The 24,876-nt window shown below is 39.4% G+C and overlaps 1 protein-coding gene across 1 annotated transcript in view; it reads left to right on the top strand.

The window, feature by feature from the left end:
• The window catches only part of PRIM2 (DNA primase subunit 2), a gene marked incomplete at its 3' end in the record, with an annotated part of 212,601 nt that overhangs the window by 168,462 nt on the left and 19,263 nt on the right, over positions 1-24,876 (top strand). The window contains exons 11-12 of the mRNA XM_079712747.1: positions 1,510-1,636; positions 8,521-8,603. Coding sequence (XP_079568873.1) covers positions 1,510-1,636; positions 8,521-8,603 — 210 coding nt within the window. The remainder of the gene's footprint in view (positions 1-1,509; positions 1,637-8,520; positions 8,604-24,876) is intronic.

The following is a 24,876-nucleotide window of genomic DNA, read 5'->3' as shown; positions in this document are numbered from 1 at the left end:
GTGTTTGTCATCAGGGAAATGCAGAATGAGATGCCACTACCCACCTATTAGAATGGCTAAAATGAATGAAATTGACACCACCACACTTTGGGGAGAATGTGGAACTCTCATGCATTGCTGATGGGGTATAAAATAGTACAGCCATTCTGGAAAATGGTTAGCAATTCTACTCCTGCTTATTTATCTGAGAGAAATGAAAATAATGTCCACAAAAGCCATCTGCAAGAATGTGCATGGCAGCTTTATTGATAACAGCCCCAAACTGGAAAAGCCCAGGTGTCCATCTGCAGGAGACTAGATAAACTACCTGGTATATTCATACAGTGGAACAATCTGCTGGTACATGTGACGATACATGTGATGCATGGATCAATCTCAAAAACATGAAAAGACATGAAAAAGACACAAAATACTTAAGACTGTACAATTCCATTTATGTGAAGTTATAGAATAGCTAAAGCCACGGTGACAGAAGTCAGACCAGTAGTTGCTTCTGGGTGTGGAGGGTGGGGAAGAATGCTGAGAAGGGGCTCAGGGGGGCTCTTGGATGGTGGAAACATGCTGTCTCTTGATGCGGGTATGTGTTACATCAAACTGTAGACCTGAGAACTGTGCATTTCACTAAATGTAAATTATAGCCTCAAATTTAAAAATCTCACCCCTAAACAACAAGGACCTACTATATAGTACAGGGAACTATATTTGATATCTTGTAATAACCTATAGTGGAAAGAATCTGAAAAAGATTATAATATATATATGTATAATTGAATCACATTGCTGTATACCAAAAACTAACACAACATTGTAAATCAACTATACTTAAATGAAAAAAAATCTCACCCATAAAAACCCACAGTATTTTCCCATCTCTTATTCTGATTCTCTGTCCTGCTTTCCTGAAAGTATTAGACCCACTATACTGAGCCTTTCAATAAATATGAGTTCCTTTTTTCTTCTTATCCCACCCATTTCAAAGTCCTTCCTATGCAATATATTACCTTGCATTTTGAACATGAGTCAGGAATTCCAGGCAGGAGGCAATCATCAAGCATTTGCTGACTGCTTGTTTTGTATAGTGAAAATCCAGAGGAAGGCATTAATTAGTTAGGAGACACTTCAAAAGTAGAATAGGCAGGATGTGTGAATTCAGGGAAGACTAGGATAAAGGGAGTAGAGAAGATGATTTACATCTAGCATGATCTTTGGAATCAAACCAAGAAATGAGCAAATCGGTTATTCTTCTCAGGAAAGGATTATCCTCATCTTTAAACATATAAACATAAGGTGTCTCTAACCTGAGAAATGTGTTTCCTTTAAGTTTTGCACCTTTAAAAACCTGTAAAGGACCCAAATGTCGTGTTGGTATAAATATACATCTGCCTGTGAATGCTAAATTTATTTTAGAAAAATCACTTTGTACTCTTTGGTTCCAGCGGGCACTGTTGACACCACCAGTAAGTACATTGCTGGCTTACTTTGTCTCTTCTTTCTTTTTCCTCTAATCAGTTTGATAAAGGCTACTCTTACAATATCCGTCATAGCTTTGGAAAGGAAGGCAAGAGGACAGACTATACGCCTTACAGTTGCCTGAAGATTATCCTAACCAATCCACCAAGCCAAGGGGATTATCACGGTAAGTGCTTCCTCTGGATGTGTCTGTGATGTACAGAAACCCAGGAGCTCTGTAGGAAACACTGAAACAGTGGAATGGTTTTTGCATTACTAAAGGGAACGGGTTTGTAGCTTGTGTCGGTCATCAGGTCAAGCCAGAGCTCCACGAGCTTCTAGTGGTATGTCTTATTATTGAGCTGGGTCGGCACAAGAAAGTGGTTCTGCTGTGCTCTACTTTGTGCTGGACCGGGCTCTTTAGTCCTCCGTCCGCTTCACCTGCTATTCTCTTTCTCCTGTTCTGCATGTGTCTTAGAAGGCTGATGCAAGTTTTTCAAAGCTTTTTAAAATTGAGCGCCTCGAATTTTGGAACAGTAGATTGATTAATTTTCAAAGACTACTGAGGGAGAGTGTGTTTTATTCTCATTACTATCATCTGATTAACAAAGATTGAGGGATTTAACAAGTCACGGTTTCAAACATCTATCAATTTGCCTAAGTTGTAGGTTAAAAAGAAAGTTAATCTGTTTTCTGTAGATTTCTGAGTTTAACAACTTTTTTCTAAAATAGTTCTCTGAGCATACCTTGAAAAGCCCCTCACTTGTCTGGTATGTGAGAGGATGATTTAATAGTCCATATTAGTTAAATTTTCTAGATTACCAAAGCTGACTGCAATATGTGTCAAAACTTTTTCTTGTTTTAGCATCTTAAATGAAATTCTTTTTTAGAAGATCACATACTTGCAGGCTGTTAAAGATCAAAAAAATCTCAAATGGCATTTTAAGAAAGATGCTTCATGTGTTCAGAGCATTCATATTTAGTAGATGCAAAGGTGGCCAGTCCTGGAACACACAGTGAACGGTTTTCACCGCTCGTGTCAGGCACTTACGGAAGTTTTAGAAATACAGGCTCAGGCTCCACCCTCAGATGCATAAACTCAGATTTATCTGCTAGTTCTCTGGGTGATTTTGATGTCTTCTAAACTTTGAAAACAACTGACCAGATACTTGTGGTGAGAAAGTCTGTAGCTTTTCCCAGTGGCCACACCAGGGAGTAACTTACACTGAGCTTGGCCAAGTGAAACTCCCAGTGGTTCTTCTGTGGGTTTCCAGGTCCTCACAGTCAGCACTTACTTAGTTGATTTTTATTAGCTTAAAGACAGGATTTTATATTTCTTCTTCCTGTTTTTGTATCTTATTTATTCTGGTCCATTCTGTTTGTTTTACTTTGTTTTTAATTTAAACTCTATCAGCTAGAAAATAATACACAGCTAACTCTTGAACAGCAGGGGTTTGAACTGCATGGGTCCATCTTACAGGCAGATTTTTTTTTTTTTTAATGAACATTTGTTACATGACTCTTTTTTTTTTTTTTACATCTTTATTGGAGTATAATTGCTTAACAATCGTGTATTAGTTTCTGCTTTATAACAAAGTGAATCAGTTATACATATACATCTGTTCCCATATCCCTTCCCTTTTGCGTCTCCCTCCCTCCCACCCTCTCTATCCCACCCCTCCAGGCGGTCACAAAGCACCGAGCTGATCTCCCTGTGCTATGTGGCTGCTTACAAATTTTTTCCAACAGATTTTTTCCAACAAATATATACAGTACTACACGATCCGAGGTTAGCTGAATCTGAGGATGTGGAACCTTGGATACGGAGGGCCAACTGTGGGACTTGGGTACCTGCAGACTTTGGTATCCCAGGCAGGTCCCCTAGAACCAGTCCTCTGTGGATGCTGAGGGACCACTGTACTTAGCAAACACTGAACGAGCTTGTATTGTTTTTTAGACACATTGATCTACCCTTTCTTTAAGTGAATAAGCTTTATTTTTGTGGAGCAGTTTTAGGATCACAGCAGTACTGAGCAGGGGGTATAGAGAGTTCCCGGGTGCCCTCTGCCCCACACTTGCTCAGCTGTCCCCATGTCAACATGGCCCGCAGCAGAGGGCTTGTCTCTATGAGCTGAGGATGTGCTGTCTGCCGCTGTTGGGTGTAGCCAGTTATGGATATCTTTTCTATCCCGGAATGATGGTGCTCGTGAGCTCACTGTGTTGTTGCAGATTCTCCATCTGCGGGATCTGTCCAGCTTGATGGAGGTGGAGTCCAGCAGTGGAGTCAGCACTTCTCCTTGCAATTCTGTCAGGTTTTCCCTGATGTGTTTTGATGCTCTGTTGTTAAGTGCATACACATTACGGATGGTGATGTCTTCTTGGAGTATTCACCCCTTATCGTTATGTAATGCCCCTTTTTATCCTGCATAAACTCCCATTCTCTGAACTCTGCTCTGTCTGAAAGTAACATAGATACTCCCACTTTCTTTGATTTGTGTTAGCATGGTGTATCTTTCTCTGTCTTTACTAAAGTGGCTTTCTTGTATACAACATATGGTTGATTTTGATCCATTCTGACACTTTTTTTTGGCGGTACGTGGGCCACTCACTGTTGTGGCCTCTCCCATTGCGGAGCACAGGCTCTGGACGCGCAGGCTCAGCGGCCATGGCTCACGCGCCTAGCCGCTCTGCGGCATGTGGGATCTTCCCGGACCGGGGCACGAACCCGTGTCCCCTGCATCGGCAGGCGGACTCTCAACCACTGCACCACCAGGGAAGCCCCCTGACAATCTATTTTTAATTGGTGACCACTGACGTTTAAAGTAATGATTGATATAGTTGGATTAATGGCTGCCATATTTGTTACTGTTTTTTATTTGTTGCCCTTATTCTTTGTTTGTTTTTGTCTTCCACACATTTTCTGCCTTTTGTGGTTTTAACTGAGCATTTTATATGATTCCATTTTTTTCTCTTCTTAGCATATCTATTGTATTTCTTTTGTTACTTTTTAAACTGGTTTTATTTTTTAAAGAGTTTTCACTATATGTGTACAACTAATCCAACTCTTTTCAAATCACCACATCACACATAAGTAATGCAAGTACCTTATAATAATGAATATTTCTACTTCCCTTGTATCATCCTGTCATTCATTTCATTTATACTTAAGAATATATAAACACACAGATATATACATAAACATGCATAACAGAATACACTGTTCCCATTACTTTGAACAAACTGTTATCTGTCAGATTAGTTATGAATAAGGAAAATAAAAGTTTTTATATTACCTTCCCTTATCATTCTCTGATGTTCAAATTTTCTTTGGGTAGATCTGAATTTCTGGTTTGTATCATTTTATTTCTTTTTGAAGAACTTCTTTTAATGTTTCTTGCCCTGCAGGTCTGGCAACGGATTACCTGAATTTTTGTTTGTCAAAGAAAATCCTTATTTCTCCTCTTTTGAAGGAGAATTTCGCAGGGTACAGAATTCTGGGTTTGAGGGATTTTTTCTCTCAACAGTTTAACTGTTTCACTCCACTCTCTTCTTGCACAGTTTCTGAGAATAGGTTAGATATAATTGTTTTCTTTGCTTCTCTGTAGGTAAGGTGTTTCCCCTTTGGCTTCTTTCAAGATTTTTCTTTGTTACTGATTTTCTGAAGTATGAATATAATATGCCTAGCTGCCTTTTTTTGGCATTTATCCTGCTTGGTGTTCTCTGAGCTTCCTGGGTCTGTGGTTTGGTGTCTGACATTAATTTGGGGGAGGTTCTCTGTCATTATTGCCTCTGTTTCTTTCTCTCTCTCTCCTCCTTCTGGTATTCCCATTCTCATATGTTACACCTTTCATAGTTGTTCACAGTTCTTGGCTATTCTGTTCTTATTGTTTTTCCTTTTGTTTATTTGCTTTTGAAGTTTCTATTGACATGTCCTCAAGCACAGAGATCTTTTCCTCAGTTGTGTCTGCTAATAAGCCCATCAAAGGCATTCTTCATTTCTCTTACAGTGTTTGCATCTCTTTTTGATTCTTCCTTAGAATTTCCATCTGTCTGCTTACATTACATATCTGTTCTTGCATGTTGTCTACTTTTTCCAGTAGAGCCCTCAGCATATTAATCATAGTTAATTTAAATTCCCAGTCTGATAACTCCAGTATCCCTGCCTTATCTGGCTCTAATTCTGACACGTTTTCAGTCTCTTCACACTGTTACTTTTTGTTGAAAGGTAGACGTGAGGAACTCCAGTACATAGGTCTGTAGTGATGCGGTGGTGAGCGGGGGGGTGTCTATAGTGTTGGATTGGGTAATTGGGTCTCAGTGTTTAGTGACCCTGTGGCTGTGGGCTGTGAACTTCAATAGTGATTCTCAGCTTCCTCACTTTGGGGGGACAGGACGGCCCCAGGAGGCTGGAGCTGGGCATTTCTCTTCCCCCAGGTAGGTCAGGCTCTGGTAAAATAGTTTCTCCTGAGGGCAGCCTTGCTAAGAGGAACAGAGTACTCCAGAGTATTTAAAATGGTACCTTTGCTTACCCCGTGCTAAAGCATGAGGGGATTTCTCTGTTATTCGCTGTGAGCACCTGGTAGAGCCCCTGAAGTTCAGCTACAAAGTGTGGTCCTGCTCTGACTGGTCTCCCTGGAGCTTCTAACTCTCAGACGTGTCCACACAGAGACTCCAGAAATTTGTCAGTTACAGGTTAGGTTTTCCTACCCCAGTGCTGGTTCGTTCCTACAGAGATTTCTGCTCTGGTTTGTTGTGATTCTCTGTGTCTGCCTCTCCCTCCAATTTTGGGGGCAGTGATTTGCCCTGTGACCTCATTTCTTTGACAGATCTGAGAGGAGTTGTTGAGTTTTCAGTCTGTTCAGCTTTTTTTTTTTTTTTTTTCCGCAGTACACGGGCCTCTCACTGTTGTGGCCTCTCCCGTTGTGGAGCACAGGCTCCGGACGCGCAGGCTCAGCGGCCATGGCTCACGGGCCTAGCCGCTCTGCGGCATGTGGGCTCTTCCCGGACCGGGGCACAAACCCGTGTCCCCTGCATCGGCAGGCAGACTCCCAACCACTGTGCCACCAGGGAAGCCCTGTTCAGCTTTTTACTTATTAGGATGGAGTGACAACTTCTAAGCTCTTTCTGTGCCAGACTGGAAACCAGAAGTCTCTATCCTTTTAGATTTGTGTAGTTTGCAAAGCTCTGTAGTCCCTAGGTTGACATATTTCATTAACCAGCACTGCCTGGAATGGTGTTGTTCAGCCAGTCAGAGTTGATGTAGGTAGAACTATATTCCAGACTGTTTATCCATGCCTTCCACAAATGTGTGCTGGGAAGTTCTGTTCAACACTTTGCTGGAATCAGCATTAGTTGTGTCTACATTCACTTCATCTTCAGTTACCTTGTGAGTTCAGCCCTTTCCAGTTTGGAAGATTGTTCCCTTTGATGTGGAAGATAGAAACAAAGTAGGAGTTGTCAAGTTCTGTTTTCTTTCTGTCATTTGTCAAAATAACACCAGCTTCCCTGCTCCTGAGGTGGTTTGTTTCTTCTGTTTTCTTCTTCTTGTGAGCATAGCTTTGAAAGACTTTTTTGTGATCTCTGGTTTTTGGTCCATCTTCAGTCTCTTCTTGGCTTTGCCCTTTCTGACCCTTTTCATTACAGGTATAGCCATTATTTCAAATGCAATTTGGACAGTTCAATTAATCTGTCTCTTTTTGATGTCCTTTAATAATTCTGGGCTTAAGTAAGCCTCATTTCTTTCTCATTGGGACCCTTTGCCATTTCATCATCAGACTTTTTTTAGAGTAATAATGTTGGCTAACCCATGTTGGGTGCTTCCTACGTGCTGAGAGAGTGTAAGGGCTTTGTCCTCCATGGTCACAGGAGCTCTGCGGGTGTATTTCCCACACACGACAGAGAGTGAAGCTGAGTCAACAACAGGACACAAGACGTGCCCATGGTCCCCTGACCCGTAGCTGGTAAACTGAGATTCAGATGCAGGAAGGGCAGCTCCAGACTCTGAACTACGTGCTGTACAGCTGCTCATCACACTTCCCCGTACTAACTGGCATTACAGCGTTGATCTTAATAAACTATACACTACAGTGAATTTTGTGACTTTCATAATTTGTAGGAATCCAGTGTTATCATGGATGCTTTTACTTGTAGTTAAGACTTTTGGTAAACACATTTGTTTAGCATCTAGGCTCTTTTTCCATTATTTTTGCTGCGACCAATTTTCCATTGATTTCATTAAAAATGCACAGTTGTTTCTAATTAACTCACAGGTCCATCATCTGTATGACTGAAAAAAAGTATCTGGTTTCCTGTATTAAATTTTAAATTAAGTATGTTGACTTATCATTGCAGTTTCTTATTAAAATACCTAAAATTTCCTAAATGTTGGCCTAATACAGCTTTTACATTTCAATTCTTCTGTGTTCTTATTTATGCAAATTTTTTAGTAGTCCATCCATATTTTTCTCATGAAATAATATAGAGATTACAGGTACCTACTATAAGTTGTTTTTCTATGAAGCAGTTTCCTATTTGTCATCTCATTCCCATCTGGGATTCCTTTAAATTTATATGGGTTCTACTCTTTGGGAAGTAGTCATAAAATTAACATGTGAAAATGATGTGAGATTTTTATATTTCTTCAAGTTTGCACGGTTTTCTTTTTGTTTACACCATCTGTCTTCCTTTATGCTTTTATGTAATTTTTTTAAACTAGAAAAAAATGTGAGATTGTATAAAGTTTTTAGGTAAACTGTTTTATAGCTACTTGGTGATTATCTCTGCTTGTTAGCTAGTAGCATAATTAAAACTGCTTCCTCCTCCTAGTGAGTGGGCAGCCTTGCCTGAGAATGCTGGAATGTTTATGTAACTCTTGAGGCTGTAGTGCCCTGGTAACCGCACAGCTCAGTCGTCATTTAGATAAAGAGAGGAAAGCAGTTGCACCCATGGGCAATTAACTTTTTTATTAATAAGCTGTTAGACAATTAAGGGGCACTCAGACAGTCTTTCGAGTGTGGTGTTGTATTACGTCCCGGTGAATAACCTTGCTGCTGTGCTGCTTGTCGTTGTCAGGGTGCCCCTTCCGGCACAGCGATCCCGAGCTGCTGAGACAGAAGCTGCAGGCATACAAGATCCCTCCCTCAGGGATCAACCAGGTAGGTTGGACCCTGCCCTGCAGCCTCAGTAATGAGACAGTGGACAGGCCCTTCAGTTTCATGTCATGTTCTTGCAGTGACACCGTGTACTACCTGCTGTGCCTCACGCCAAACATCCTATCTTCTAGGTGAATTAAGCCAAAGCTTTGGCATTCCTGCTTTAGACTCCTTGGAAATTCTAGTTCTGTCTGCTAGGCTGCATTTTTATGTAATAACGGAAGCTGAAAACCTTTTTTTTTCTCTCAATTTGTTTTACTGTCTCAATGGGGGGCATTTTAAAAAATAAGTTTTTAGAGGAATGCATTGAAGCTTATTAATGAAGCTGAAAACAATGATATCATATTTCATTTTGGAGACTGTGCTGCAGTCAAGTTGAAGGAGAAGATAACGCAGTATGGACTGGCTGGGCGTTCTCATTTACTATGTCAGATCCACACTTCTGAGGATAGTTCATCAGGTCAAACAGTTTATCAAACTACTTTGCCTCGTAAACCACTTAGATAAAAAAAGAAATGCTCAAATGTAAAACCAAATATTAAAGAGTATATCGTTTAATAAACATGCTTTTAAAAAACTTGTGACCTCACAGAGATACTGTCTCTAGTGTGCTTTGTAAGTTGGCTTGGATTTTGAAGGAGTTCAAGAGGAGCTTCTGCTTCCTTAGCTGAAAAAGAACAATATCTATTTTAGAGCCAGAACATCTAAATCATTATATATCAATTTTTTTTCTTGAAAAAAAAATTAGAAAATTCTACTGCTTCTACTGCATCCAGAGTATATATTGAGTTTAGTCACTTCTGTTCAAATCTTACGGTTTTTCCGTCCTCTGGGGAAGGCAGTGCTCAAGGTGCTCTTTGCAAATGCTAAGAAGATTCAGATATAAACCCTGCTCCTTCATAACCAGAATCTGGAGGGAAACATGTGCCGAGTGTAATGAGAGAGGCACACATAGAGTGTCTCGGCTCTTCTGAAGATGGGGGATGGCTACCAGATTGGGAGGCTGAGGATCACTTCCTGGAAGAGATGCTCTGTGAATTAGGCCTTGAGTGTATGGGAGGTGGTTAAAAAGAGAGAACGTGTGAATAAAAGACAGTAAGTGTATAGTATTACTAGCATTTCAAGCTTACAGTATTGGTGGCACCAGTACATCAACATTAATAGGCAACCTAAAAGAAGTTGTTGATTTGAGAGATTAGGTTTGGAGCTGGGACAGTTAAATGGCAGACAGAATGTGGATTTGTCAGTGCATTAGAGAAGTTCCAGCTGGAAATCTGATGTTCTTTAGGGTTAGATTTGTAGAACTGTGGGATTGGAAGGGACATTAGAAGAGATCTCTTCATTTTTGTGGAGCTGTGGGGTGTTACACGCCCTTGGGTGCACAGCAACTAAGTCAGTGGAAAAAGAAATGGAAGCCAGGCCTTCTGACTCCACGTTTTTTTCTCAACCCCAGTTTACTTTAGAGCTGATTATCGTGAGTTTTCTGTGGGAGAGGAGAACAAATAATGGAGAAGAGGGGGTAGGGAGTCAAAAGCCAGGACTCAGAACGGAGTCTTGGCTGATGCTTCCCTTTGTCAGGCAGTAGAAGGACAGAGCAGAAATGGGAGGAGAGGGAGGGAGTACTTTAGGGAAATGCAGTGTATAAAAGTCAGGAGAGGAGTGTGAGAGGAGGTGTGGACCACAGAGTCCTACGTAGCTGAGGGACTGGGTGGGATTAGGACTGAGGAGAGGTGACTGGATTTGGTGAGAGGCGTCAGTGTCTTGGGGGAAACCAGAGCAAGATCACAGTCACTTAAAGACGAATGAATGAGATAGTGGCTTGGACCTGCAGATAGTGAGCATGTTTCACAGAAGGTGCTAGTGAAAGGGGTGTTGGCGCTATCAGCGTAAGCCTCATGGGTGGTTTGTTTGCATGTTTGGGGCCAGAGGAGACCTGAGCCTGTTTGTAGGAAGAGGAGAAAAGAAGCCATCAGAGAGAGTGGGCTTGATAAAGATAGAAACAAAGGTAATCCCTCTCTAACCGAGCAGAATTAGCTTAAGTCTCCATTACACCATGACCACAGTGTACACGCCTTTGCTCTTTTTCTTTTTCTCCAGTTTTCTTGAGACAAGATTGACATACAGCACTGTACAAGGTGTGCGGCACAGTGCTCGGACTTATATACATCATGAACTGATGATCACAGTAAGATTAGCAAACATCCATCATCTCATATAAATACAAAAGTAAAGAAACAGAAAAAAGTATATTTTTTCCTCGTAATGAAAACTCTTTATTTTCACATGTAACACACAGCAGTGTTAATTATGTTTATCATGTTCTACATTACATTCTCAGTAATTATTTATCTTATAACTGGGAGTTTCTACCTTTTGATTGACTGCCTTCATCCAGTTCCCCCTCCCACAACCCCACTTCCGAAAACCACAAGTCTGACCCTTTTTTCTATGAGTTTGTTTGTTGGTTGGTTGCTTTTTGAAGTATAATTGGCTTACAATGCCATGTTAGTTCCCGGTACACAACATAGTGGTTCAATATTTCTTCATCTTTCAAATAATCACAATGATAACTCTAGTTACCATCTGTCACCACACAAAGATATTACATAGTTATTGACTATATTCCCCACACTGTACGTATCATCCCTGTGACTCATTTATTTTATAACTTAAAGTTTGTACCTTTTAATCTCCCTCATCTGTGTCTCTCCTCCCCTCAACCCGCTCCCCTCTGGCAACCACCTGTTTGTTCTGTGTATCTATGACTCTGTTTCTGTTTGGTTATGTTCGTTCATTTGTTTTGTTTTTTTAGATTCCACATATAGGTGAAGTCATATAGTATTCGTCTTTCTCTGTATGACTTGCTTCACTAAGTATAATATTCTTTTGGTCCATCCATGTTGTCCCAAATGGCAATATTTCATTCTTTTTTATGGCTGAATAATATTCCATAGTATATATGTACCACATCTTCTTTGTCCGTTCATCTGTTGATGGGCACTTCGTGAAGCATCACTTTTTAAAAAATATAGGCTATTATCATGTTTATCAAGAAGAGTAATGCTTTTATTTAACAGTAGTGACTATGTATGTACCTTCTTACCTTTGACTCCATTGCATTCCTCCATTTATGCTCAATCCACAAGTAGATTCCTTACTGAGTTGGTGTGATAGTAATTTCCACGTCATCCTTTGGACCTGCATTGTAACTTTTTGTCTGAGATGAACACACATGCAGAGTGCCTGTGGGCAAGCTGTAAATAATATTTTGCTTTCATTTAATGTCTTTATTGAGTGGCTTTTCAATAGAGTAAAGCCAGCTCAGGAGCTGTGTTCTGAAGGGAAGAAAGTTGATGAATGAAAAATCCATGTAAAACATTTTGATGAGTACTTAGTTGCAGGCTGGCATAAGTGCAAATTAGAGCTTAAAAACTCCAAGTGCATGTTAAAATACTGAAAGAAAGTCAAGAAAAATATCATTTAAATGCATTTAAGGTAAAATTCAATGGAGCTACTTTTATTTCAGAGAAAAACTACTTGAAAAAGATACCTTCAACATTAAGAAATACTTAGATCTTAATAATCAGAATTTTGATGATCAGAAGAGAGATAATTGTGACTTAATTGGCATCACCTACTTTTTAAAGAAACATATTTATAGGATCACATTTCATCATCCTTTTTGAATGAGCTTGGTATCCAGCTTAGGAATACTGGAACTGAACAACAGTAAAGCCAGAGATGATGGGCAGTCCTGCACTTATTCCTCAGCCCTCCCCCAAAAGAGAAAAACACGGAGGTCAGGTCACCAGCAAGACATCAGAATCCTAAGTGTTCATACCCCAACAACATAGCTTAAACACACACACAGAAAGAACAGAGAGAAATGAGTGGAGAACCAGACAAATCTACAGTTACATTTGGAGACTTGAGCACTCCTTTTTCAGTAATTACTAGAATAAGCAGACAGAGAACGAGTAGGGATGTAGAAGACTTGAGCTATAAACATACTGCCCCACAGCAGGTGAATATACACTCACCCACATAGGTCACATCCTGGGTCTTAAAAAATCCATTACCAAATGGAAATGAATTGAAATCAGACAAAGTACGTTCTATGACTGTAACCAGTACAGTAAGGGAAGGAAAAGAAATAGAAGGCAGATTAGAAGAGGAAAGAATACCTTCCTCTAATCTCAGACAATGTGATTATCTATGAAAAAAAATGTCAAAGAACCTACCAAAATGGTATTATAACTAATAGATTGCAGGATACTAAGTCAGTATACACAAATCAATTATATTTCTTCCAAAGAACAACTGGAAACTTAAAAACTTTTTAATTATCATATGCAATAGTACCAAAAAGATATAAATGTTTTTTATATGTATTTACAGAATATGTGCAAGATCTTTATGCTGAGACATTGATGAAAACAGTCAAAGAACACAGTTAGAGGTACACACTACCTGATTTCAAGACTTACTGTAGGGCTACTATAATCAAGACAGTGTGGTTCTAGGGAAATGATAAACATAGAGATCAACTGGACAGAATAAAAAGTCCAGAAACAGACCCACATATATATGGCAATGGATTTTTAAATAAAGGTGCCAGAGCAATTCAATAGGAAAAGAATATTTTCCAACAAGTAGTTCTAGAAAAACTGAAAGTCCATATGTCAAAAAAAAAAAAAAAAAAAACCTAGACACATACCTCATACCTTTAAAAAAATTAATTTGGAGTGGATCATAGATCTAAATGTAAACCTTCCAGGAGAAAACAAGAAAATCTGAATAACCTTGGATTCGGTATGTTCAGTGAAAGAAAATGTTGATAAATTAGACTTTATCAAAATTAAAACTTTGGTCTGCAGAAACACTGTTAAGAGAATAATGAAATAGCCATAGACTGGAAGAAAAATATTTGCAAATGATGTATTTCATAAAGTACTTGTCTCCAGAATTATAAAGATATAAAGTCCTCTCAAAGCTCAGTAATCAAAGAACAGTTTTTTAAGTGAGTAAAAAGTTTGAACAGACATTGCACCAAATATTTGAATAATAAACACGTGAAAAAAACGTTCAGCATTAGGTATTAGGGAAATGCGATTTTAAAAGTATACGTCAATTAGAATTGGTCTAATTAAAAAAAAACAACCTAACAATACCAAGTGCCGGTGAGGATGCAGAGTGACTGGAAGTCTCATTATTGCTGGGGCCCACATGGTAGAGCTGTTGTGAAAGCAGTTGGCAATTTCTTGTAAAGTTAAATTTGCACATACTGTTTGAGCTAGTTACACCACTACTAGATAATTATACCATTGAAGTAAAAGCCTTAAGTCCACACAGAAACCTGTACATAAGGGTTTATAGTGGCTTTATTCTAATTCCCCCAAACTGGAAAAAACCCAGTGTCCTTCAGCATGTGGTTGGATAAACAAATTGTGTTATACCTCATTTTATTGTGCTTCACTTTTTTGTGCTTCACAGATGTTGTGTTTTCTTAACAAATGAAGGTTTGTGGCAACCCTGCGTCAAGCAAGTCTGTCAGTGCCATTTTTCCAACAGCATTTGCTCAGTTCTTATCTCTGTGTCAGGTTTTGGTAGTTCTTGCAATATTTCAAACTTTTTCATTATTATTATATTTGTTATGAGTGATCTATGAGCGGTGATCTTTGATGTTACTATTGTAATTTGGGGAGGCACCATGAACTGCGCCCATGTAAGATGACAAACTTAATCAGTAAATGTTGTGTGTGTTCTGACTGCTCCACTGACTGGCCGTTTCCTCATCTCTCTTCCTCTCCTCTGGCCTCCCTATTCCCTGAAACACAACAATATTAAAATTAGGCCAGTTAATAACCCCATAATGGCCTCCAAGTGTTCAAGTAAAAGGAAGAGTCAAACATCTCTCACTTTAAAGATTAAGTTTAGTGAGGAAGTCACGTCAAAAACCAAGACAGGCTGAAAGCTAGGCCTCTTGAACCGAACAGTTAGCCAAGTTGTGAATGCAAAGGAGAAGTTCTCGAAGGAAATTAAAAGTGCTACTGCAGTGAACACATGAATGATAAGAAAGTGAAACAACCTTATTGCTGATAGGGTGAAAGCTTTAGTCTCTGGATAGAAGATCAAACCAGCCACAACATTCCCTTAAGCCAAAGCCTAATCCAGAGCAAGGCCCTAACTCTCTTTAATTCTATGAAGGCTGAGAGAAGTGAGGAAGCTGCAGAAGAAAAGTTTGAAGTTAGCAAAGGTTGGTTCATGAGGTTTAAGGAAAGAAGCTGTCCCCATAACGTGGAAGTGCAAGGTGAAGCAGCAAGTGCTGATGTAGAAGCTGCAGCAAGTTATCCAGAAGGTCTAGTTAAGATAATGAACGAAGGTGGCTGCACTAAACAACAGGTTTTCAATGTAGGTGAAACAGCCTTACATTGGAAGAAGATGCCATCTAGGACTTTCATAGCTAGGGAGGAGAAGTCAATGCCTGGCTTCCAGGCTTCAAAGGACAGGCTGACTCTTGTTACGGGCTGATGCAGCTGGTGACTTTAAGTTGAAGCCAGTGCTCATTTACCATTCCAAAAATCCAGGGCCCTTCAGAATTATGCTAAATCTACTCTGCCTGTGCTCTGTAAATGGAACAACAAAGCCTAGATGACAGAACATCTGTTTACAGCATGGTTTACTGCATATTTTAAGCCCACAGTTGAGACCTACTGCTCAGGAAAAAAAAAAAAAGAAAAAAGATACCTTTCAAATTATTACTGCTCGTTGACAATGCACTTGACCACTCAAGAGTTCCAGTGGAGATATATAAAATTTATGTTGTTCTCCTGCCTGCTAACATAACATCTACTCTGCAGCCCATGGACAAGGAATAATTTCAACTTCCAAGTCTTATTATTTAAGAAATACATTTTGTAAGGCTGTAGCTGCATAGGATCTGGGCAAAGTCAATTGAAAACCTTCTGAAAAGAATTCACCATTCTAGATGCCATTAAGAACATTTATGATTCATGGGAAGAGGTAAAATATTAACATTAACAGGAGCTTGGAAGATGTTGATTCCAACCCTCATGGATGACTGAGGGGTTCAAGACTTCAGTGGAGGAAGTAATTACAGATAGGGTGGGTATAGCAAGAGAACTAGAATTAGAAGTGGGGCCCAGAGGTGTGATTGAATTGCTACAATCTTATGATAAAACTTGAATGGATGAGGAGTTATTTCTTGTGAATCAGCAGAGAAAGTGGTTTTTTGAGATGAAATATAATCCTGGTGAAGATTGTTGAAATGATAACAAAGGATTTAGAATATTCTATAATCTTAGTTGATAATGCAGCAGCAGGGTTGGAGAAGACTGACTCCAGTTTAGAGAGAAGCTCTCCTGTGGGTAAAATGCTCACACAGCGTTGTATCCTACAGAGAAATCATTTGCAAGAGGAAGAGTCAGTTGACATGGCAAGTTTCATTGTCTTATTTTTAGAAACTGCCACAGCCACCCCAGCGTTCAGCAACCACCACCTTGATCAGTCATCAACCACCAACATCGAGGCAAGACCCTCCCCCAGCAAAAAGATTAAGACTTGCTGAAAGCTGATGATGGTTAGTGGTTTTTTTGCAATGAAGTATTTTTAAATTAAGATATGTGCATTGTTTTCTTTAGGCATATAGCTATTACACACTTAATAGCACTGGGAAACCAAACAGTTTGTAGCTCACTTTATTGTGATATTCACTTTATTGCAGTGGTCTGGAACTGAACCCACAGCATCTCTGAGACTGCCTATAGTCATGCAATGGAATATTACTTAGCAATAAAAAAGGAACAAACTACTGGTATACCCAACAGCAGGCATCATGCTAGGTTAAAGAAGCCATATGTTATGATTCCTTTTATGTGACATTCTGGAAAAGACAAATCTATAGGTACAGAAAACAGAGTGATTGCTGGGAATGGAGGAGGTGTTAGTTACAAAGGGATGGGAGGTCATTTGGGTGATGGAAATGTTCAGTCTGATTGTGGAGGTGGTATCATGACTGAATTTGTCAAATTTTGCAGAACTATACACTAAAGGGGGAATATTTTACTCTATGAAAATTATACCTTAATTTTTTTTTTTTTTTTTTTTTTTTTTTTTTTTGCGGTACGCAGGCCTCTTACTGTTGTGGCCTCTCCCGTTGCGGAGCACAGGCTCCGGATGCACAGGCCCAGCGGCCATGGCTCATGGGCCCAGCCGCTCCGTGGCATGTGGGATCTTCCCGGACCGGGGCATGAACCCATGTCCCCTACATCAGCAGGCGGACTCTCAACCACTCCGCCACCAGGGAAGCCCCATATACCTTAATTTTTTAATGGAAAAAAAGAGAGAATAGGTAAATGGTAGCATAAAGAGCCAGTTATTCGTCTTTCATAGCAGGAATTCAATAGGTTAAGTTAATAAATAAAGAATCCAAAATATCAGCATGTAATTTAGAATTATATAGGCAACAATCTAAATATATGGCCCAAAGTGGAAATGATGAAAAGTAATTGCATCTTGGGAGCAGACCAAGCAGGGAAGAAATGTGGTGTGGAAGCTTTTTTTTTTTTTTCTGTGCGGTACGTCGGCGTCTCACTGCTGTGGCCTCTCCCGTTGCGGAGCACAGGCTCCGGACGCGCAGGCTCAGCGGCCATGGCTCACGGGCCCAGCCACTCCGCGGCATGTGGGATCTTCCCGGACCGGGGCACGAACCCATGTCCCCTGCATTGGCAGGCGGACTCTCAACCACTGTGCCACCAGGGAAGCCCTGGAAGCTTTTGATACTAGTAATTAGCTGCACTGTATACTAAAAAATTTATTTTTCACTTCCACAGGCAGTACCCACTTAGAGGTTGAACAGGACAGTCTCATGTTATGTATGAAGTATAAATTGAGTGGTGTGTGCCTAATGGGTAGGTGGTAATAATAGTAAGAGCTGATGTGAGGTCTTTGGATGTGAGGGTTTTAACCTTTATCCCTCTGTCTTCCCACTACCTACCGTAGTGTCCTGTCCATGTTAAGGGCTGTGAAAGGTCTGAAATTTTGTCCTCCTTGCTACCTGAGAGCTTAGCTGCCACAATTTCATGGATGATGGCAGAAGACCTGAAGGTCATGGCAGTAGCAGTGTATCAGCATTTTCTTGTGTCAGCTCCCAGAGCCCCAGTTCCCATGGAGCAGCGTGAGGAAGGCCAGGTACTGTGGCCTGTGCAGTGGGTTCTTTCGGAGGAGAGAAACTCCGAGTGTGGGGTTCTGGATCTTTCCTCTTGGATAGTGCGCATGCCTGCAGTTCCATTCAGTGGAAGGTTCTGTATGTAAGGCTGTTGGTTACAGGAACATCCTTGAAACAGTGATCTGGAGCAAAGGCCATTGTTTTCTGTGCTTGTAAAATGTTCAGAGATTTGAGACCCTGGAAAATTCTCTCTTAACTGTCCAAGCTGGTGACCAAATGAATAAATAAGTATGTCTACCAGCTATATTGGCCAGTTTTTTTTTTATTGGCACCTTCGCTTTTTCCTCCTTAAAATACTGGTATACATTTTAAGCTCAATTTCTTTTAAGAATTTCCAGTGAGGTAATAATCCTTGCAGTGCTTTGCTAGTTTGTTCAGTTAACCATATCTGTCAATAGTTCCTGCCTAATTTAGGTGTCTTGAGTTTTGGTTTTTACTTTTCATTTTGCTTTCACCTTTTGCATAAAAATTGCAATTTTATGATGAAATACTAATATTTTAAGATACAGACATTTTAAGAATCTGCATTCAAAATATTGAGAATAAAATCTCTAAATGATCTTAAATACTTTTATTTCTCTGAAGAGGTTGGTTTTTTTAATTGTGAAAAGACACACATGAAATTTTCAGATTGCAGTTTTTTACTGGTGCCTGGAACAGTGTGCTGTATCCTTTCTTACTAGTAAAGTTGTCTTTTTACTGTGCTGAATCACATATGGCATATCTTTAATTCTCATACAGCTTAATAAAGAACAATAGTTGCTGCCCACAGAGTACCTTTAAAGGTGATAGTTCTTTGTACTATGTGACATAGTAGAGCTAACACCTTTTGTTGTAATCTGTGAATGCTTTTACTCCTCAGTAGCTTTTCTCTCTTATTAGGTAAAAGTGAGCGGTGTGCTTGGTCTGTCACTGGACACAGGACTTCCTTTCTGGTTTTATATTCTGGCCTGCTCTGTGCGATTGTGCCAAGGGCTGGGATGGGGGCTTTACACAGTGGACTGGGCCTCCCTTGGCTCTCGCCACCCTGTCATCCTGTGATGAGGAGTTCAGACCTCAAAGCAACACTGGAGAAGGTGGGACCCATGCACCCCGTGGCCCTGATGCTACAGGGCTCTGTTCCTCTGCAGCATTTTCCTTTCTTATTTTTCTTTTTACTGTAAATTCAGTTGAAATTCTTCATAGTTTCTTTCAGGGAAAGCCTTTACTGTGAGGTGAATAATGATTTGGGGGTAGCTACATTTAGGAATATGTTTAATACATTATTTAAACACTGGCAAATAATATGAAATAAAGATGAGAATAACTCAGAGTATAAATTATAGTTGGTAACAGGGTTTCAAAAGTCCCGGTTACTTTTTTTTATTGAGGTTAAATTCACATGATGTGAAATTAACCATTTAAAAGCATACAATTCAGTACACTTAGTACATTTACAGTGTTGTGCATCCACCACTAGCCAACTCATGACCCCAGTGAAACCCAGTCCCTGGGAAGTAGCCCACCCAGCCCTGGCAGCCAGCTGTCTCCATGGATCTGTCCATGCTGGGGATTGCATGTAAATGGAGTCATACAACAGGTGACCTTTTGTGTCTGGCTTCTTTTACTGAGCGTGTTTTCAAGGTTCCTCCTTGTTGTAGGATCTGTCAGTACCTCATCCCTCTTTATGGCTGAATAGTATTCCATTGTGTGTTTATTCATTCACCCCTTGATGGACAGTAAGTTGTTTCCCCTTTCAACTGTATGGTCTGAGAGCACCGCTGTGAACATTTCACATACAAGTATCTGTCTGAGTGCCTACTTTCAGTTCTTTTGTATATACACCTAAAAGTAGAATTGCTGGGTGATAATGTAATTCTGTGTTTAACTAATTGAGGAATTGCCAGGCTATTTTCCACTGAGGTGATAAAATTTTACATTCCCACCAGCTGTGTTGTGAGGGTTCTATATGTTCTCCGCTTCCTTGCCAACGTTTGTAATCCCCCCCCTTTTGTTTCAGTTATAACCATCTGTGTTAGTTTTCTAGGACTGCTGTAACAAAGTGCCACAAACTGAGTGGCTTAAAAAAAATTGTCTATAGTTCTGGAGGCTAGAAATCTGAACTCAAGGTGTTGGCGGGTTTTGCTCCTTCTGAGGCTGTGAGGGAGGATCTGTTCCAGGCCTCTCCTGGTTTCTGGCGGTTTGCTGGCGTCTTTTGCTTTGTACATGCATTACCCTAATCTCTGCCTTCATTTTTACATGGCGTTCTCCCTGTGTCTTTACATCGTCTTCCCTCTGTGTGTCCTCTTTCCTCTTTTTGTAAGGACACCAGTCGTATTGGATTTGGGCCGACCCTGATGATGTCATTTTAGTTTCATTACCTCTGTAAAGACCCTGTCTTCAAATAGGGTCCCGTTCGGAGGCAGGAGGGATTGGGACTTTAACATGCCCTTTTTGAAGGAACACAGTTCAGCCCATAACACCATCCTGATAGGTGTGAAGTGGTACCTCACTGGTTTTTACTTACATTTTTCCGATGACTAATGCTGTCATTATTTTTCATGTGCTTGTTGGCTGTTTCTGTGTCTTCTTTGGAGAAATGTCTGTTCACATCTTTTGCCCATTTTGAATTGTGTTGTCTTTTTGTTATTGAGTTTAAGAGTTCCTTATATATTTTGGATACTAGACCCTTATCAGATATCTGATTTCTGTCTTAGTCCATTTTGGCTGCATAACAAGTTACCATAGGCTGGATAGCTTCTAACAACAGATGTATTCTCATGGTTCTGGAAGCTGGGAAGTCCAAGATCAAGGTTCTGGCAGATTCAGTGCCAACTGAGGCCCCATCTCCTGGTTCATTGATGGTCATCTTCTCACTGTGTCCTCATGAGGCAGAAGTGGGCAGGAGCTCTCTGGGGTCTCTCTTATAGAGCACTGATCACCTACCAAAGGCCCTACCTCTTTGTACCATCACATTGAGGGTTAGGATTTTAACATACATATTTTGGAGGGGATATAAACATTCAGTCTAAAACAGTTTGCAAATTTTTTCTCCCATTCTGTAGGTTGTCTTAACACTTCTTTGATAGTTTCTTTTGATGGACAAGAGTTTTTAATTTTGATGAAATCCAGTAGGTTTTGTTCTTGTTGTTGTTACTTGTAGTTTTGATGTCATATTTAAAAGACCATTGCTAAATTCAAGGTTATGAAAATGGACACCTATATTTTATTGTAAGAGTCTTATAGTTTGAACTCTTATATTTAGGTCATCAATCCATTTTGAGTCAATTTCTGTATATGGTGTGATATACAAGGGTCCATCTTCATTCTTTTTCATGTGGATGGCCTGTTGTCTCAGCACCATTTACTGAAAAGACCATTTTCCCCATCATAGTGGTCTTAAACCCTTGTCAGAACTTCACTGGACCTAGTTATATGGGTTTATTTCTGGACTCTCGATTCTATAGTGTTGGTCAGTATGTCTCTCTTTTTGCCATATAACACTTTTTTGGTTGCTTTAGCATTGTAGTAGGTTTTGAAATCAGGAAGTTTGAATTCTCCAACTTCACGTTCCTCTTTTTCAATATTGTTTTGGCTATTTGGAGTCCCTTGCAATTCCATATGAACTTGAGGATTGGCTTTTCCATTTCTGCAGAAAAGGCCATTGGAACGTTCATAGGGATTGCGTTGAATCTGTAGATTGCTTTGGGTAGTATTGATATCCTTTCAATATTATCTTTCAATCTGTGAACAGGGGATTTCTTTATGTTTGTTTAGGCCTTTAATTCCTTTCAGCAATGTTTTGCAGTTTTCAGCGTATGTGTCTTTCACTTCCTGGGCCAAATTTATAGGCATTTTATTCTTTTGAATGCTGTTGTAAATGGAACTTTTTCTTAGTGTCCTTTTCTGGTTGTTCACTACTAGTGTTAGAACTACAGCTGATTTCTTTGGGTTGTTCTTGTATCTGGCAACTTTGCTGAGTTCATTTATTAGTTCTAATAGTTTTTTTTTAATGGATTCTTTAAGATTTTTTCTGTATATAAGACCATGTCATCTGTGAATAGGTATAGTTTTGCCTTTTCATTTTCATTTAGATGCCTTTTTATTTCTTGCCTAATTGCTCTGATTAGGACTTCCAGTGCATTGTTGCATAGCAGTGGTGAAAGCGGGCATCGTTGTCTTGTTCTTCATCTCAGGGGGAAGACTTCTGTCTTTCACCAAGGATATGATGTTAGCCATAGGTTTTTCATAAATGCCCTTCATTATGTTAAGGAAGTTTCCTTCTATTCTGTGTGTGTGTTTAACCATGAAAATGTGTTGGATATTTTCAGATACTTTTTCAGCATCTGAAATGATCATGTGGTTTTTGTCCTTCTATTAATGTCGTATATACATTGATTGATATTCATATGTTGAACCACCCTGGCTTCACTGGGATAAATCCCACTTAGTCATGGTTTATAATACTTTCAGTGTGCTGCTGGATTTGGTTTGCTAGTATTTTGTTGAGAATTTTTGCATCCTGTATTCATAAGGGATATTGGTCTATAATTTTCTTGTGATGTCTTTCTTTGGCTTTATCAGGGTAATGCTGGCCTCATAGAATGAGTTAGGAAGTGCTCACTCCTTTTTTGGAAGGGTTTGAGAAGCATTGGTATTCTTCTCTAAATGTTTGGTTGCCATCTAGTCCTGGGCTTTTCTTTGTTAGGAAGATTTTAAATACTCAATCTCTTTGCCTGTTACAGGTTTGTTCAGATTTTCTGTCTTCTTAGGTCAGTTTTGATAATTTGTGTATGTCTAGGAATTTGTCCAGTTCATCTAGGCTGTCTAATTTGTTGGTGTGAAGTTGTTCATAGTTTTCCCTTATAGTCCCTTTCATTTCAGTTAAGTCGTTAGTAATGTCCCCACTTTTCTGATTTTAGTCATCGTGTCTTGTGTCTTTTTTTCTTAGTCAGTCTTCGTCAATTTTGTTGACCCTTTCAAAGTACCAAGTTTTGGGGTTTTTTTTAATTTTCTCTATTGTATTTCTGTATTTCTCTATTGTATATCTCTTCTCTATTTTATCTCCACTTTAATCTTTATTTCCTTCTTTCTATTGGTTTTGTGTTTAGTTTGCTCTTCTTTTTTCTAGTATAAAGTTAGGTTATTGATTTGAGATTTTTCTTGTTTTTTATTGTAGTGTTTACAGCTAGAAATTTTCCCACAAGCACTGTTTTCTCTATATTCTATAAGCTTCAGTGTATTGTATTTTTGTTTTCATGTGTCTCAAAGTATTTCCCAATTTCCCTTTTCTTTAATTTTCTTTTTTCCTTGACCCATTGGTTGTTTATGAATGTGTTGTTTAATTTTTACATATTTTTGAATTTTCCAGTTTTCTTTCTGTAATTGATTTCTTATTTCATCCCACTGTGGTCAGAGAAGATGTTTTCTATAATTTCAGTATTTTTAAATTTATTAAGACTTATTTTGTCACCTAACATATGATCTATCCTGGAGAACGTTCCCTGTACACTTGAGAAGAATGTGTATTTTTCTCTTTGGGATGGAGTGTTGAATATTGTCTGTTATGTCTAGTTGGTTATAGTGTTGTTCAGGTTCTCTTTCCTTGTAGCTCGTCTGTCTAGTTGTTCTACCCATTTATGAAAGAGTTTCCAACTGTTATGTTGTAGAGCTGTCTATTACTACCTTCAGTTCTTTCGATTTTTGCTTCATGTATTCTGGGTCTCTGTTTTTCAGTGCATATATGTTTGTAATTGTTCCATCTTCCCGACAAATTTACCCTTTTATCAGTATATAATGGCGTTTTGTCTCGTAACATTTTTTGACTTAAAATCTGTTTTGCTTGTTGTTAGTATGGCCCCAGCTCTCTTTTGGTTACTATTTTCATTGAATATCTTTTTCCATCCTTTCACTTTCAACCTGTTTTTGTCTTTGGATCTAAAGTGAGTCTCTTGTAGAGAGCACATAGCTTGATTATGTAATTTCAGGCATTTTTCCATTCTCTGCAATTGGAGAGTTTAATCTATTTACAGTTAAAATAATTACTGATAAGAAAGGATTCACTTTTGTCATTTTGCTGTTTTCTGTGGGTCACATCCCTTTGTCCCTCAGTTCTTCTATTACTGCCTTCTTTTGCGATTGATATTTTTGCAGTGTACTGTTTGAATTCTCTTCATTTCCTTTTCTGTATATGTATTTTTATTTATTTTCTTACTGGTTACCCTGGGGATTGCAGTTACCCTCTTAAACTTATGACAGTTAGTACCAGCTTAACCTCTGTAGTATACAAACCTCCGCTTCTGTTTAACTCTGTCCCTCCCCCTTTATGTTGTTGTTGTTACAAATTACATCTTTATACATTGTGTGCCTATTAACATTGATTTATAGTTATTGTTGTATGCATTTGCCTTTTAAATCATATTGGAAGAAAAAGAGGACTTAGGTATCAAAAATGCAGTAGTACTGGCCTTTATATATGACGTAGTTACCTTTACCAGTGTCCTTTATTTTTGTGTGGCTTTCAAGAACTGTCTAGTGCCCTTACATTTCTGCCTGAAGGACTCCCTCTGATATTTCCTGTAGGGCAGGTCTACTAGCAACAGACTCCCTCAGCTTTTGTTTATCTGGGAATGTATTACTTTCTCCATTTTTAAAGGACATATGAATCTTTGTTGACAGCTTTATTCTTTGAGCAAAATATGTTATCCTGTTGCCTTCTGGTCTCCTTGGGTTCTGCTGAGAAGGCCGCTGATACTCTTGCTGTTTCTGGTAAGTGAAGAGTGGTTTGTCTTGCTCCTATCCATGTTTTCTTTTGTCTCTTTCAGTGGTTTCTTTATAATGTGTTTCTGTGTGTTTTGTCCTCCTAGGAGTTTGTTGAGCTGTTTGGATGTGTAGTTGTACGTCTTGTATCGAGTCAGGGAGATTTTCAGCCGTTTTCCTTCAACTGTTCTTTATACCCTTCTGTCCCCTCCTTCTGGGTGTCCCGTATGCATTTGTTGGTGCACCTGCTGGTGTCCCACGTGTCTCTTTGGCTGTGTGCATGTTTCTTCA

The sequence above is a fragment of the Hyperoodon ampullatus genome (genome assembly GCF_949752795.1).
Source record: "Hyperoodon ampullatus genome assembly, chromosome: 10".
NCBI lineage: Eukaryota > Metazoa > Chordata > Mammalia > Artiodactyla > Ziphiidae > Hyperoodon > Hyperoodon ampullatus.
Note: the sequence above shows the minus strand (reverse complement) of the source record. Positions and strands in the feature narration are given on the sequence as shown.